Here is a 16,096-nt window from a genome sequence, read left to right on the forward strand (position 1 = left end):
TATTTATGAGATTCATTCTATTAGGCAATTCCTTGTGGTTCGACATAACCCTATACTATACTACAATTGAATCTTGAAAGAGGTGTAAATTGTAAAATAGTAAAGTGTTATCAATAAATTTATTTGTTGAAAACACCTTTTAATCTACAAAAGTGATGAAACTAACTTAATAACTTTTATTTATTATTGTTTATATTCCATCATTTACTTATTCTTTAATACTAACCTTCCTTAAGGAAGAAGTTTGGTTTGTGCATAAAATGAACCCGAAAGGGAGCAAATAAATAAAGTCACTTAAATTTATTATTCTTTTGTTCTTTATTTATTTATTTGTTTCTAACAACTAACTATTCATCACTTTTGTCCATTAGAATACCATTAAACCGGTGTTGGAATTTATTCCACAAAACCGAGATGGTATTCAAAGGTACTTAATAATTATGTAATAGGTAATTGCTTCGATACCATTGTATCGGCATTACAATTTATTCTAACAAAGCCGAGATGGGGCAAAGAAGGAATGACTTATTTACATGATTATTAAAGAAGTAATTTGTAACTGGAATATTCTTGAAACCATTATACCGGCGTTGGAATTTATTCTAATAAAGCCGAGATGGCGAACAAAGAATTAAACCGAATTCACTTACTTAAACAAAATAAAAAGAACATACCAAAAATGAGAGTAATAACCTCTCAACAAATTGACACTACTGTCAGGATGATTTATTGAGGGGGATAAAATCCCAACAAAACACCGAAATTACCCTTTCAACAAAGATCAATCAAGATTTATGGAAAATTCTTTCCATATCAAGATATGTGTGCAAAACATGGAGGGGAATTCAAATTCAAAACGGATTGTTGGTAAAAATCTCATGGAGACTTTAGAAAAATCCTAACACTCTATGGCATAACCCACTTATAAGTATAAAACATATTACTTGAGTTTTATAGAGTCTAAGTGACTAGAATATTTTATTATTATTTTTATATAAGAAATGAAAATCGAAGAGTAATCGCATTTTTTTTATATAGAAATAGAATCTTTCAATTACTAGGCTAATAAGTGTTTATCAAGTAACTTAAAAGTATTTTTTTATTTCAAAAGGTAAAAAAAGAAAGAGAAACAAGTGAAAATTGAGTCATTTGCCATCCTTAACCAATTATGATGTAATTATTAGTGTATTTTAAAATGCAACTCAACCAAATTGATATTAAATTAATTTGATCTTGTTTGCTTATTTATAGATTTCAAAATTAATTTATTCATTGATCAAATTTTGATGAAATCAATTCTCAAAAGATTTAAATATTTTTGTCGTAGTGATTTATGCAACTAAATCAAATTGATATCAAATTTATTTGATTTAATATAATTTGCTTATTTTATATTGCACTTCTTAATTTATTTTTTGATCAAATTTTGATGTAAGAAAATCTCTTAGGATTCAAGCATTTTAATTAGTTATTTTTTATGTACTTTTCATGTTTGTATTTTTGTTATTTTTTATTTTCTAAAATGACCTAAGTAAAATTAGGTGTTCATAGACTTCAGGTAGCAAATATATGAATACTGTGTTAGATGAGTCAACACAATAGATAATATAAAATTAGAAATGAAAATATTATTCGAGAAAATTTGAGTAGCTCGTATTATAGAAAAGATTATAGTAGCTCGTATTTGTGAAGAAAACTAGTAGAAACCCCGGCAGCGATAGTAGATCAAGTTCCTAGAAAATTGAGGATACCAAAAAATCATAGGGAAAATGATAAATAAAGACGTAGAAATTAATGATGTATCAATAAACATAATTTATTATATAATATTATAGTGTTGTTTGATCCATGTAATTGATCTGTGAAATAAAAACTTAGTTGTTTTTTGTAGTTAAGTAATACAATTGAAATATTGATTAGGACCAATATTAAATTTTAACTTTTAAGCACGTGTTGATTTATTTTTTAATACATTTAATACTTAATCAAATAACATTAATAAAGTTGATAAATTTTCTTATTGAAATTAATGCATTAAGTACCTCACACAATATATATTTCTTTCTTCATGTTATCAATATTATTGGTACAATTGTTTAGGATCTCCACATTGGGTAACATAATAAACTTAATATGATACTTAAACCATGCAAATCTCTTATCTAATAGAATAGTCTTTAGAGTAAATTACACTAATCTCCCCTGAGTTTTAGCGAAATTAAACAAACCACCCCTTACTTTTTTATACCTACCCAAACCCTCTAATTTTTATACTTTTATTACACTATTCACTCCTGCACGAAAAATAAGTGTAATCTTTTAAACAAAAATGTGATGAATATAATTTAGTTAAACAAAACATGGTATATTGTGGAGACAAAACCAAATAATATATTGAGTCAATACATTTTTATTATTTTCTGTTCGTTACGCTATAGTATAAGAGCGATTTACACAATATCTCTTTAGAATTGTTGATGTATTTTGTAAACAAAAATAATAAATATACATTGATTTGTATATTATTTTGATTTTTCTCCATAACATATGTTGTTTTGTTTAACTTAACTGCATTTATCACATTTTTTGTTTAAAATATTACACTTATTTCTCATGCAAGAGTTATAAGTGTAGTGAAAGTATAAAATTAAAGGGTTTGTATAGGTGTAGAAAAGTGAGGGGTGATTTATGTAATTTCGCTAAAACTTAGTGGATGTTAGTGTAATTTACTCTTGTCTTTTTGGTTGACTCCCCTCATGTGCTTAAGTCCTAACAATCAGTGCTTTCATTGAGAATTGTGTCATGGAAAAGGACTACCTGTAGGCTGGATTAAGGTATATTACCGAACATTGATAGGTGAGTGAAGCCACCAAAAGAGAAAATGCTACTACCATCAAGTCAGTAACGATAAAGTGAAAGCCATCATGGACGTCAGCCTTAAAGGGGACGACAACGTTAGGATGATATCTCACCTAATAGATTGGGTAGCATAGTAAACTCAATATGATACTTAAGTCAAGATGCTCTCTCACCTAATAGACTAGTCTTTTGGGTTGACTATCCTTATATGCTTAAGTGCTAACTCATTATTCAAAATAATGTTTCTAATGATTTCACATTTTAAATATATTTTATTCTTACCTTAAGCATATTCTTGTTTTAACTCATTAATATTAATTCTATTTACAGGATTATTAAAGAAGTAAGTTGTAACTGGAATATTCTTGAAACCATTATACCGGCGTTGGAATTTATTCTAACAAAGCCGAGATGGCGAACAAAGAATTAAACCGAGTTCACTTACTTAAACAAAATAAAAAGAACATACCGAAAATGAGAGTAGTAACCTCTCAACAAATTGGCACTGCTGTTAGGACGATTTGTTGAGGGGGATAAACTCCCAACAAAACACCGAAATTACCCTTTCAACAAAGATCAATCAAGATTTCTGGAAAATTCTTTCCATATCAAGATAAGTGTGCAAAACAAGGAGGGGAATTCAAATTCAAAAAGGATTCTTGTTCATAACTGAGATGTGTGGTATGATTATAAGTGGCCATATTTGGATCAAAGTCGTGTGTCCATCATCAAGTCAAGAAGATTATTTCCACATCAAGTTAGGTGCTAAACACAAGGGGAAAATTCAAATTCAAAACTTGAATTTCATTCCTTAAAGAAGTCGTGTGGTAAGATGGATTCTTTCCAAAATAAGATCAAATCCATGTGGTATAATTTCTACATTAATTGGCCAAGATCATAGAAGAAGGTGTGTAAGGCAAGATGAATTCAAATTCAAATACTCAAGGATTCTTTCCTTAAAAAGGGAAGTGTGGCTAAATACAAATTGGGATGTGATTAAAGCTTACCATAAAGAGACAAGGCCGTGTGATCATTATCAAAACCAAGAGAATTTTTTCCTTAAAAGCCGTGTGGTAAAATAAACGTTACCTTGTTGAGACAAGCCGTGTGAAGGAGTGATTTCCTATCATATTTGGAACCTAGGTTGTGGAATGAATTCAAATTATTTCCTAAATAGATACAAAGACAATGGTGGCACAATTATGTCTTGCTTAACTCATGGAGCAACTGAATCAACCTTCAAAACTTGCCTAAATTAACAAGCTAGGTGTGTCCCTTACCTTCCATATTGGAACCAAGGTCAAATATCAATTAGGAAATGATTTATGGGCACAAAAACTTGTCTTTTCTAGAATACATTGTACTTGGACATTTCATGTAACTTGGCCAAAAATTCAAGAGCCAAACCATTATCATGTAGAGCCATACTTGGTCAGCTACACCTATTTGTTAGCCAAACATGGCATTAAGAACTTAACTTGACTTTTACTGGGAATCAATTCCTTCTAGCTGAGAATTTCTCCTAGCTACTTGGTTGGATCAAGACCCAATTCTTACCAAAGTTCCTTCCTTGTGGCGAACTCTATTGGCTTATGAAGGGCCAAGCTTGTGGCACTTTCATCTTTTCATTATGTATTCATCTTCTTTTATCAAACTCGAATAATCCATACATAACCCACTCAAACTCATTTCATTCTTAACATTTCAAACACAATCTGAAATCAATCACATACAAAAGCCATTCACAAATACAAAGTACTTACAAGCAAGACGATCAACATTTTTTTTAAAAGATTACACTTATACGTTGTTTTGTTTAACGTAATTGCATTTATCACATTTTTTGTTTAAAAGATTACACTTATTTCTCATGCAACAATTATCAGTGTAGCGAAAGTATAAAATTAAAGGGTTTGTATAGGTGTAGAAAAGTGAGGGGTGATTTATGTAATTTCTCTAAAACATAGTGGATGTCAGTGTAATTTACTATAGTCTTTTTGGTTGACTCTCCTCATGTGCTTAAGTTCTAACAATCGATGCTTTCATTAAGAATTGTGTCATGGAAAAGGACTACTTGTAGGCTGGATTAAGGTATATTACCGAACATTGATAGGTGAGTGAAGCCACCAAAAGAGAAAATGCTACTACCATCAAGTCAGTATCGATAGAGTAAAAGTTGTCATGGACGTCAACCCTTAAAGGGGACGACAACGTTAGGAGTCCTACAATGGGTAGCATAATAAACTGAATATGATACTTAAGCCAAGATGCTCTCTCATTATATGCTTAAGTCCTAACTCATTATTTAAAATAAAGTTTTTAATGATTCCACATTTTAAATATTTTTTATTCTTACCTTAAGCATATTCTATTTTTAACTCATTAATATTTATTTTAATAAAATTAATCAATTTTATTTTATATTTAGATTAATACATTAAATCCTCATTTAATGTTTTTTATTTAATGTTATTAAAATAATGTTTTAGATAAGTTCATATTTTAATACTAACCCACGTGTTTTTTATAAGACTATTTTGAGTTTATAGTTTTGGTCCTTTGTAATAGTCTTCCCAATCTACCAGTCATATCAATTTCTATCATTATTTTTCGAACAGAAAATACGTGTGGCGAAAATAACAATAATAATTTGATTTCTAATAATAATAATAATTTGATTGTTTAATTTTGAAGATTTTTATGCTCAGATTTGATGGAAAAGTGCGTAAAATTTTCTTGAACTTTTTGCCTTAGTGAGTTCTTCACATAAACAATTTTTTATTCTTAATTACCCATTAAATTTTAGAAGATCGTGAAATTGGTTTGTATAAATATTTTATTAAATTACTCGGAGACAATAAGGAAATTGTTGCAATCAGAACTATAAGAATAATAGTACAACAATGTAAATTAGTCAATGTTGATATTCGAAGAAAATCGTCATCAAAATACCAAAAAAAAAACATAAAATTTAATATATTTTTATAGAATTTTTGCCTATATTTTAAGATAATTCCTTTATATATATTATTTTAATAGTAGATTAAAATGAGATTTTATTAGAAGAGATAATGGGTATGTAGAAGAAGTCTGATGAAAAGTTAAAACAATATAATAATCTACATTTTTTTAATATTTATTCTGTATAAGAATAATTAAAAGTTGTATATCTTACTTTTAGAATATTCTAAATATTTAAGTAGATTAACTTTATCGTTTCATCCAAACAAAATCATTATTTCTAAGTTGTAATATATTCTAAATAATTATAAACTATATCGAAATCACACTTTCTTCTTTTATTTTTCACACTTGTTTCTCGTTAATATCTATTGATTATACTTTAGCAGCTAGTATCCCATGTATTGTGTATGCATTCTTAAATTTAACGTGCTTTATAAAAATTATAATAGATATATTAATTTTAATGAATTTAAGTTTTAACTATAAAACACAATTCCACTTATTACTATAAAAAAATTACGTTGTTGTGTGAGACCACTTTTTTTTTTTTTTTAAGATATAGCACTTTTGTTTTATAAAATCAATGGCTAATTACTTGAATTTTTTCGTGAATAAATTAGCCAAAAACACTAAGTCTTTTTTTTATTTGCACTTAATAATTGACATAAAAGCTATTTATCATACATTTTATCATACATTATAAATTAACGAGGGCTAGAACACATTTATTTAAAATTTTAATTATTTCTTATTACATATTAAAAAATTAATTTTAATTATTTCTTACACGGTATCCTTTGAAGTATTCACTGTTTAATAAAAAAACTTAAAATGGGTCAAACTATCATCATTTAATTTGGAGACATGTATATAATATAAGGATTTAATATTTATATTGTGATAGTGTAAATATTTTTTATACTGTCAGTAAATCATTCATTATTCATATGTTAATCATCATTGATCCTCAAACAAAAGTAATACAAATCAATGGTAGATGGTGTGCTGACAACATAAAAAACTTTACACCAACGGTGTACAGATTTTAAACTCATAATATAGTATTTGATATTACTAAGGGTCTCTCCTCACTTTTTGGGTAATGAACTAATCTTAGATGCCTCTCCCAACAAATATTGTTCCCATTAATCGAACCATTAACCTTAGGGATCCAATTGGATCATACACCATTAGACTAACGCCTATTAGTTATTATAATATAATATAAGATATTATAAGATCGTACAAATATAGATAGAAAGTAGCAAAAAAAATTAATGAATGGCAAAACAATTATGTAGAATAAGTAGAAGATAAAAATAAGGGCCTAAATATTCCTTAAGAGCTTACACACGAAAATTACGAATTCAACTCGTAATCAGAATTATTTAACTTCTCCTTTGATGATCATATCTCTTTTTGGTGCATCACTAATTTTGATTAATTGTTACCAAATTATTTTTTTGTTTTTTTAATCATTACCATCAATTGTTGTATCTATTCACAAAAGGAATTCATATAATGTAGTAATGCTTTCTTTGATTTATCATTAATACACAAAAATGTTACCAATTTCGAATTGTTTTATTTATGTATGATGAACACATGAATTTCATGCTCAAGTGCTAGCATAAAATATTATATTCTTTGTATAAATACATATATACCAATATTATGAGTATATATTTACATTCATTTAACCTTATAAAACTATTTTGTCCTTCACACAAAGATAAGAATGAAATAATTAATGAATTTTTTCTATATACATGCATTTAGTCTAAAACAAAAAAAGGTGACTTAATAAGATAAGATATAATATAAACTTCATTCCCAAAAGAGTATAAATTGGCAACCATTTTCTACCATTTCTTATATCTCTCATAACCTATCTTTCCCCAAGCATCCATTTCATTGAGCCATGTCTAACTCAATCCCTAGCTCTAGTAACCTAAAGAAGAACAAGGGTCATAGAAGGATTGAGATGAAAAGGATAGCCAAAGACAGCAACCTACAAGTCACATTCTCCAAACGTCGCACTGGGCTATTCAAGAAAGCGAGCAAGCTTTGCATTCTTTGTAATACAAAAGTTGACCTAGTTGTCTTTTCTCCTGCAAACAAGGCTTTCTCCTTTGGCGACCCTAGTATTGATACTGTCGTAGACCACTATCAAATGAAGGATCAACCACTAAACCTGGGGAACATGCAATATCTTGAGGAACACAAAAATGCTAATGTTCAGGAGCTTAATGATAAGATTAATCAGATCAATGAAGATCTTGAGATTGAGAAGAAGTGCAGTGAAGAGTTGGCTACACAAAGGAAAGAGGCACAAGAACATTTCTGGTGGGCTGCTCCAATTGAAGAGATCAATGGAGAACGACTTGATTAATTGAAGTCAGCTCTTGAGAATCTGAAGAAGAATGTGCTTGGTGTTGTTGAAAGGCAGAATATTGCTGAGGGTGCTGCTACTGCTGCTGCTGCTATCCCACCTCCTCCTCACTTTTTTACAGGTGGTGCATACTCTTCAAACAACCCTTTGCCACCACCACCTCAGCCACCAACTCAGGATTTTCAGGTGCACCCGCCGCCGCCACCTCAGCAGTTTCCTATGAATCCACAACCACCACCTCAACAGTTTATGCATCCACAACCACCACCTCATCAGTTTATGCAGCCACAACCACTACCTCAGCAGTTTCCGATGTATCCACACCACCACCACATATGCTTCAGAATCAGTCCATGACGGCATGATGAATCACCCTGCCTATCTTCTTTGTTACAAGCATATGTATTTTATAAATTATCCCAAATCCAAGTTATTAAGGTATGTAAATATAACTTAAGATCTGGTTTTGAATATCATCGAAGAGTTTTTTTTATTAAGAATAAACTAAAAGATTCTTTTTTTAAAGTACATGGAATATTTCATTCAATATTAAGACACAGGAACACCCCCCCCCATTGGTTAAAGGGTCGTTCTCAATATGATTTATCTGAAAACATATGGTTTAGATTAGTACCCCAAAAATGGAAATATAGAATTAGAATTAATGAACGTCATATGGCTAAAAATAAAGATTTAACAAGATGTGAGTCATATGATAAAACCCGATCAATTCCTTACAAAAAACAACAAGAAAACTCATTAACAAATAAAATAAAAAAACAATATGGATATGATAATTTATCATATAAATCTATTAATTATGTAGATAAGAAGTGCGCCCATGCCTATAGATATAGACGAAAATAATATGGGAGGATATGGACCTGCAGGTGGATTCTTTTGATCCATTTCAATCCAAATCCACCTGAACCCAAATCTTCTTTACCAGAAGTTTTTTATGATTCTATACCAACCCAATGATGTTTTGCTAACTACTTAAATGTGTCAGTATGATAATTAATGAGAAATACAATGAGGTGTGTTATTTATTACTAGGCAAAATCTTATTAGGTTGGTATAGAGGCATAAAAAACTTTTGGTATAGAAAATTTGGGTTCAAAATATGCCCTCTCTTTCTTTTCAATAATTTATTATATTTCAATTCCTATATTTACCAGTTTCATAGTTGGGACTGATAAGGGTTGGGATTTTCATTATGTTGCTTGTCTTGTATGTTTATGGCATGTTTGTCATAATCTTTATCATTTTGTACTTCTGAATGTATTATCAAATAAAGGGCATATTTCTTATTAATATTTCGAGATCTCTTTCAATAGTGCATATTATGATAACATGTTTAGGGCTCTCAAATTATGAACTCCCAAAAGGTTTTTTTCATGCGGCCTATAAGGTTTCACCTCAGCTAGACAATCCCAAATGTGAAAGTGTTTTAAGCTTGGCCTTTTATTAGTCCAAAGCTCATATGTGAAAGGGTTTTGTTAACTACTTTACTTGGCAGTCTATTAAAGATGTAAATTGTGGTCTTTAAAGCTCTCCCCCAAAGAGACTCTAGAAAGGAAGAATGTCTAATCATACTTCTCACCATATCCTTAAGAGTTCGGTTAAATTGCTCAACAACACCCTTCATGCTAGGTTTTCCAGACATAGTGTAATGTAGAACAATTCTACATTATCTGAGGAAAAACCACAAATAGCCCTTTCACAACATCCTTATTGTTCTTTCTTATCTTATTCTTAGAGGTCATAGCTAAGTAAACACTTTCAGTCTCATCTCTCTGCAGTCTCTCTTCCTCTTGCACATAGTTCATCTGAGTGTTATAACTTACTTTCAATTGTCCAAAGTGTGCAGGAAGCGAGATCAAAACCAAGTGCATGAGCAAGTTATCACCAAGCTCGAACTTGAGTGACTTGAGTTTTGATGCAAGATTAGACATCTCCATATATATTCCTTTATGTTCCATTTTCCTTTATACTTCATGGAGATGAGTTTAGCCATAAGGCTACTTGTCTCCGCCTTTTTGTTTTGACAAAGTGTGGTTCTATTTCTTCAAGGAACTTACTTGCACTCTAACCCTCAGAAATAGAGCCCCCAAAATATTCTAGAATAGAGCGTTTCATGATCATTATACACATTCGGTTAGAGTGTTCACATTTCTCAATTTTAACCTCATCGAGGATTTCCGAAGTAGAAATGAGTTTCTCCACCTAAAGTGTCAGATCTAAATTCATACAGCTGAGAATAATTACTATGACTTCCTTATAGACCTTAAAGTTTGTCTCATTCAACAATGAGATATTCTTAATTTGAGCATAAATATTTGCAACACTAATAAAAGAACAAAACAAATTGAAATCATTATTGTAATTAAACTCACATTCAACCTTAATACTTAAATTCAAATGGTGATGGGACACATCACAAGTTACCTAGCACAACATTAATATCCAGTCTTTGGACAAAAATATTAACTTGAAAGTGGTACACTCAATGTAGTAAGCAAACATTGATAATCAATCCTGTTGAACAATAAGCCTTTCTTTGGACCGACTTACTATTCACATGGAAAGCCATATGATTATCACATATTTATTGCTGCAAGTATGTTTGTAATTTGGGCCAAATAGTAATCTTTCTTTGGGCCGATCACTATTCGCATAAAATACAATCATACAATTTGACTTGATATTTCATAGCAATCACTAATGATATTCTTGTTTGTGGTCAAACACTAATCATAATGCATGTCAAATAATAAATTCTTCTTTGGACTGATTTATCATTCACATATGCAACTTTATAATAATCACATGTTTATCATCACATGTGTGTATATAATCCGGCCAAATATTAATCTTCCTTTGGGCCGATTAATACTCAGATGAATACATATTCGCACTAGCATTTGACATTTACTATGAACAATTCACAGAAAAGATGTCACTTGGGCGACTTCATATTTAATAGATTCACTTAAAATTTCAAACAATTTTATTTTCTAAAAGAAAAAACAACCATTTATTTGAGTTTGATTCAATACTCAATCCAAAACATATATTATTTATATCCACAATAAATACATATATTCATTATAGCATATTGATAGCATTGTATCATTCTCATCACAAGGAGTGCATTTCAAATTTCAGTGATAATCCTTTTGAATTTTCCATAAAAAAAAATATTATCATTTTATACATGAGTAAACATGATAGAACATATTGTCCAAACGAAAACAATGCTTCAACAATAGCAACCCCTTAATAATGTAATCACCCACCAACCAATACAACAAATCATAAGTGTTACAATCATTTAAACAAACAAGTCATATATTATATATATAAAACAAGACATGTTCACATAATAGACCTATCACAAGACACCTAGAACAACATCAATTTCTAGTCTTTGGATAGAGAAATTAATTTGTAAGTGATACTCTCAACGTAATGATCAAATATTAACAATTAGTTTTGTCAAACAATAGACTTTCTTTGGACTGACTATTATTCACATGAAAAAAACTTTATAATTGTTACGTATTTATCATCACAAGTATGTTATTATTTGGCCAAATTGTGTCTTCCTTTGGGCCGTACACAATTCGGATAAATAATCTCATACTCATCTGTGTAATTTTAATCAATTTCCACAATAGAGGTAACTTTGGCAACATATTGCATCAATTACTTCAAAATAATTAGCAGACAAAAATAAACAATATGGGTCTATTACAAAAAAAATTATGATCTTGGAATTAAAACATTGAGATTTGATATCTTTTATGATTAACAAATCTAATCCCATAATATAATTCCAAATAAAAAAAGATATATTATATATATCGTCGCTTAAAAATTGCAATTTTAATCAATGCAAAGTATAATACAACAAAAGCACAAACATAAATAATATTATTGTGCAACCCATAGAAACTGTAAGGATTCATGCGTAATTTAATAAAAGCCAACCTTAAAAATTGAAAGTCATAAGCCATGATAAATTGTCTTATTATCATTTTACTAAAATAAAACATTAACAAAAGAAAGGTTCTTTAAATTTCAATATATATATATTGAAATTAGCGGAAAAAGGGCATACAATTTCATCCAAAATTTGCATTACAAATTTAACACAACAATGCAGTAAATGAAATTTGAGGCAATGTATATACATGGAAAATTGAGAGAATGAACTGAAAAGAACAAGTGTGGCAAGACAATTTATAATATACATATTGCATAAATAGTCATAAAAGTTAATGCACTGTTCATGTACAGATTTGAATATATACTTCAACACATGTTGCAAGGATTCATAATACAAATTACTCATATTTCAATTAAGCAGAAGAGGATAAAAGTTATCCTCATTATTCCTAAATACCCTATTTCATAACCAATAGCGGAAGCATAAAAATCCCCAAATTTAAAAGTTAGAGTTCATAAACAATTGGGGGGAAATCATCTTTAATGGAGAACCATAAAATTTAGAAACCGGTAGCTTTGATACCATTTGTTAGATATTTCTTGATGATTGGTGAAATACCAATCCTAGGATCTTGAATCTCTTGATTCTCACACATAATATAAAGCATATAAAGTCAGACATGAATCCGTGAATCCATGTTCTCTAGTCTACTCCTTTGATATATCTTTTAAGAGAGTTTTGGTATGATGGCGTTCCTCAACCAAATCCTTAATTCCTTTTGGGACCTTCGTTTTCTCTCTGATGGGGAGAGGTGAAAACTATTTATGATTTGGTGTGTTGGCGACCATAACCTTCCTTATGCGTTAACTTATAGGGTTCCCATTATCCCTTATAGGTTAACCTGATGGGTATCCACCCATTAAGCCCATATTCGATATCAGCTTTTAGAAGTCTATGAGGTCCCAATAATTAGATCACTTATAATGTAACCCCCGAAATAAATAGCTGATATCATTGTATCAAATATATGATGCCACCTTAATTAGAAATTATAAATTTCTAACATAACTTAACTTGGTATAAACAAATCCCTTCTCTTTTTTATTCCCAAGAAAAGGTAACACTTGACTCCTTACTGATTACAAACATGAGATTCATATGTGCTTACGCTATTTTTTCTCTTATTGAATTAACATTTTAGACATGATTAGTTCCTAAAAATGTGAATTGTATACACCTCATTTTTAGGAGTTTCTTAATCACTAACAAAGTCATGAATGGTACATATTCTTCCTTAGAGTTTTAGTTAATTAATGACTAAAGTGTCACATGTTTTCATTTTGACGGATGAAGACTTTGTTCGGGAAAACTAGCTTGTACTTCTAAAATTGTAGCTATAAATGTAGCTGAAAACTTGTAGTTGTGAAGGTAGCTGAAAACTTATAGTTGTGAAGGTAGCTGAAAACTTATAGTTGTGAAGGTAGCTAAAAACTTAGAGTTGTGCAGATATTTTATTAAACTAGAACTATTCAATAAAACTAACATTGTAACTAGCTAAAATTTGAAAATGACTAAAAAAGGAAATATATTATATATTATATATTTATTAATTGTAGTAATTAGATACATAGATAATTTAAAATATTTATTTATTTTTATATTTTAGTTATAATTGGATATGTAATATTTTACTTATTTGATTGTTTTATTTTAATATTTATATATATATATATATATATATATACATGTTCACTTTTTTTTCTTCAAAAATGTAATTAACATAAATTTATAATATTATTCCACTACTGACACTATATATCGATAAAATATATATTTTTGGTATGATCAATAATATGTCCTCACCTTTTTTGGTAAAGAACTTATCATTTTTTGTGTATGTGGTTGACCTCTCAACAAGTGTTACTCCTAGGAATCGAATTATTGAACTTTAATTCTTGCTGAGAATCTAGCTGAACCTTACGAGGGAAATAAGAGAAAGTGAGAGGTCGAGAGATGTAGGAGCCAAAGGAGGCCAAGACTTTAGGTGATCAATCTAAAAAGAGCATTAAGAATTTCTCAAACAAATAAAATTAACCAAAGCACCAACTTGAATGATTAAAATTCAAACTTTAGAATAAAAGAAGAAGTAGAAATACATAACCACATTCAAAAGAAATTGTTAGAAGCATGAGCCATTCATCCAAGGATTGGATTCTTTGAGTTCTAAATGAGATTACAAAATTGATTTTTGCATCTCATTTGCCTTCTCCTTTCTCCTCTTGAATTATAAACTAAAATTACAAAAATTACTTAACAAGAACTTCTAAGAACTAAGAACAAGAAGAGAGAATTGTGTTTCCAGGAAGAGGATTTTTAAGGCAAGAAGATATGATGTATGATATCTCCTTTGCTCGAATGGAATACCTACTATTTATAGAATTTTTCCTAGAGTCGCTGAGCTGCTTGTTTGCACCACTCAGTAGCTGACCAAACCCTTCAGCATGGGTTTGGTCACTTGATCAAGCAGCTTTATCACCTTCTTAAGCTTGACTCACCAAAGCTATTTGTGAGCTATGGGACCAGCTATGGTGAGCTACTCTGAAAAGCCTATGGTGGGCTACTTGAAGTGATGTCATTTGCGACTTCATGGTTTTCTTGATGGCTAAGTCAAGTCTGGGTGCACACCGCTTAACACACTTGTGGCACCGCTAAGCTGCTTATTGAGCATCTTTGATCGCGCTGACTGAGACGTGGCTTGGTGCTTGCTGACCTGGGCAGGAGTCTGGTTCATCGCTGAGCACACATGTATCACCGTTGAGCTGCTTGTTGAGCAGCTTGGGTGTGTGTCAGGCTTGTGTCACTCATACCCTATCAACCCTTCTCCATCGTTAATCTACTTTCATCTCTTTCATTTTCACATAGCTATGTCCAACTCTAACTCAAGGAGGAACATGGGTCGTCAAAAGATTGAGATGAAAAAGATAACCACAGAGAGCAACCTTCATCAAGTCATATTCATCAAACGTCGCAATGGGCTTTTCAAAAAATCCAATGACCTTTGCACTCTTTGTGATGCACAAGTTGCCATCATTGTCTTCTCTCCTACAAACAAGCTTTTCTCCATTGGTGAACCTGGTGTTGATGTTGTCATTGACCGCTATCTCATGAGGGACCAACCTCAAAACTTGGGGAACATGCATTTTCTAGAGGCTCACCGAAATGCTAATGTTCAGGAGCTGAATGAAATGATTAGTCGCATCAATGAAGCTCTTGAGAGTGAGAAGAAATACAGTGAAGAGCTGGTTAAGCAAAGGAAAGAGGCAGAAGAATAGTTCTAGTGGGCTGCTCCTATTCAGGAGATGTATGGAGACCAACTTGATCAATTCAAGTTGGCTCTTGAGAATCTGAAGAAGAATGTGCTTGGTGTTGTTGAAAGGCAGAATATTGTTGATGCTGATGTCGATTGTTGCTGCTGCTATTCGACCTCCTCATTTTTTTTACTAGTGGCCCATCTTCTTCAAACAACCCTTTAAAAAAATGTTATTCCATCCAATTGTACTTCTAATTTTATATTCCTCAACCGAAGAAACAAATTTCTCCACTACAACTCTACAATAACATACTTTTCCTTGAGTTTGTTTTTGTTGTATTGGTCTATGTTCTCTGTCACTTTTCCGGCAAAAACTATACATTAGTATTTGTTCAATTATTACTGGATATTTGTTAGAGTTAATGAATGATCACTTCTTTTTAAAATACAGGTGGAACCACTGCTTCATTCACGTAGGTAGGTACTTGTTAAGGATACAAAACAAAAGCATTAAAATGAATGAGATATTTCAGGAATTACCATAATCAAGCATTCAAAATGAATAATGTATTCAAATATTCTTTATTAATTAATAATTGTAACTAACTAGAGAAAATCA

The 16,096-nt window shown here is 30.5% G+C and overlaps 2 protein-coding genes across 2 annotated transcripts; both read left to right on the plus strand.

Annotated features, from left to right (window-relative positions):
* Positions 1 to 7,744: 7,744 nt before the first annotated feature.
* LOC109341005 (agamous-like MADS-box protein AGL62) lies at positions 7,745 to 8,572 on the plus strand. Its single transcript, XM_019578788.1, has 2 exons — positions 7,745 to 8,169; positions 8,269 to 8,572. Exons 1-2 carry the CDS (start codon positions 7,745 to 7,747, stop codon positions 8,570 to 8,572), a joined length of 729 nt encoding a protein of 242 aa, XP_019434333.1.
* A 6,519-nt stretch (positions 8,573 to 15,091) lies between these two features.
* Positions 15,092 to 15,499, plus strand: LOC109341006 (agamous-like MADS-box protein AGL62). Its single transcript, XM_019578789.1, has one exon. It carries the CDS (start codon positions 15,092 to 15,094, stop codon positions 15,497 to 15,499), a length of 408 nt encoding a protein of 135 aa, XP_019434334.1.
* Positions 15,500 to 16,096: the final 597 nt, after the last annotated feature.

Source organism: Lupinus angustifolius, unplaced genomic scaffold (assembly GCF_001865875.1).
Source record: "Lupinus angustifolius cultivar Tanjil unplaced genomic scaffold, LupAngTanjil_v1.0 Scaffold_327, whole genome shotgun sequence".
Taxonomy (NCBI): Eukaryota; Viridiplantae; Streptophyta; class Magnoliopsida; order Fabales; family Fabaceae; genus Lupinus; species Lupinus angustifolius.